Raw genomic sequence first — 1206 nt, forward strand, 5'->3', positions numbered from 1 at the left:
CGGAAATAACAAGGGTTTGTTTCGGATTGATCCTGTGACAGGTAATATCACTCTGGAAGAAAAACCAACTCCTAATGATGTGGGGCTGCATCGCTTAGTTGTCAACATAAGTGATTTGGGTTATCCCAAATCCCTGCATACCCTTGTGCTTGTATTTTTGTATGTAAATGATACTGCTGGAAATGCCTCTTACATTTATGACTTGATACGCAGGACTATGGAAACACCTTTGGACCGGAACATAGGGGACAGTAGCCAACCCTACCAAAACGAGGACTATCTCACGATCATGATCGCTATTGTGGCAGGTGCCATGGTTGTCATAGTGGTGATATTTGTCACGGTTCTCGTTCGCTGTCGACACGCATCCAGATTCAAAGCCGCCCAGAGAAGCAAGCAAGGTGCTGAGTGGATGTCTCCCAATCAGGAGAACAAGCAAAACAAGAAAAAGAAAAGGAAGAAAAGGAAATCTCCGAAGAGCTCTCTTTTGAACTTTGTGACCATTGAGGAGTCCAAACCTGACGATGCAGTTCATGAACCTATCAACGGGACAATAAGCCTTCCAGCGGAGCTGGAGGAGCAAAGTATAGGAAGATTTGACTGGGGCACAGCACCACCAACAACCTTTAAGCCTAACAGTCCTGATCTTGCCAAGCATTACAAATCTGCCTCTCCACAGTCTGCTTTTCATCTCAAACCTGACACTCCAGTTTCAATGAAAAAGCACCACGTGATTCAGGAACTCCCGTTGGACAACACCTTTGTTGGTGGTTGTGACACCCTTTCCAAACGCTCTTAACTTCAGTGCCTCAGAGTGCAGTTCCCAAGGAGGCTTCAAGACAAAGGGCCCCTTACACACCAGACAGGTAAACGAGCACTTTTACTGGTCTATAAGTACTGCATACAAGTGCCCGATCAACCAGTATTAAAAGTGCCACTATGTTGTGGGGTTTTTTTGTTTCAGTCTAATTTAATTTAGTTATATTACGGGGGGAACAAAAAAAAACGACCAAAACAAAACCAAAAAAACTTGACCCCTTTATCATTTACCTGGGTCTTATTTGCAAAATGCCTCTGATACTTTGGGTTTTGAAGAATACTGATTGTTAAAGGACTGTTATGCATCCACGCACGTGCACATACATGTGCATAAACAATATTGAAAAAAACCTTTTTTTTTTCTCCCCAGTATTTGACTGTCCAAAT

At 43.1% G+C, this 1206-nt stretch overlaps 1 protein-coding gene across 1 annotated transcript in view; it reads left to right on the plus strand.

Moving 5' to 3' along the window:
• PCDH9 (protocadherin 9) overlaps positions 1 to 1000 on the plus strand; it is a 4529-nt gene extending 3529 nt beyond the window's left edge. Inside the window, 2 exon segments of the mRNA XM_009586018.1 lie at positions 1 to 795; positions 797 to 1000. The exon segment at positions 1 to 795 is cut by the window's left edge and continues 32 nt beyond it. Of these exon segments, the coding sequence (XP_009584313.1) occupies positions 1 to 795; positions 797 to 929 (928 nt within the window). The 3' untranslated portion in view covers positions 930 to 1000.
• The last annotated feature ends 206 nt before the right edge of the window (positions 1001 to 1206 follow it).

The sequence above is a fragment of the Fulmarus glacialis genome, unplaced genomic scaffold (genome assembly GCF_000690835.1).
Source record: "Fulmarus glacialis isolate BGI_N327 unplaced genomic scaffold, ASM69083v1 scaffold18449, whole genome shotgun sequence".
NCBI lineage: Eukaryota > Metazoa > Chordata > Aves > Procellariiformes > Procellariidae > Fulmarus > Fulmarus glacialis.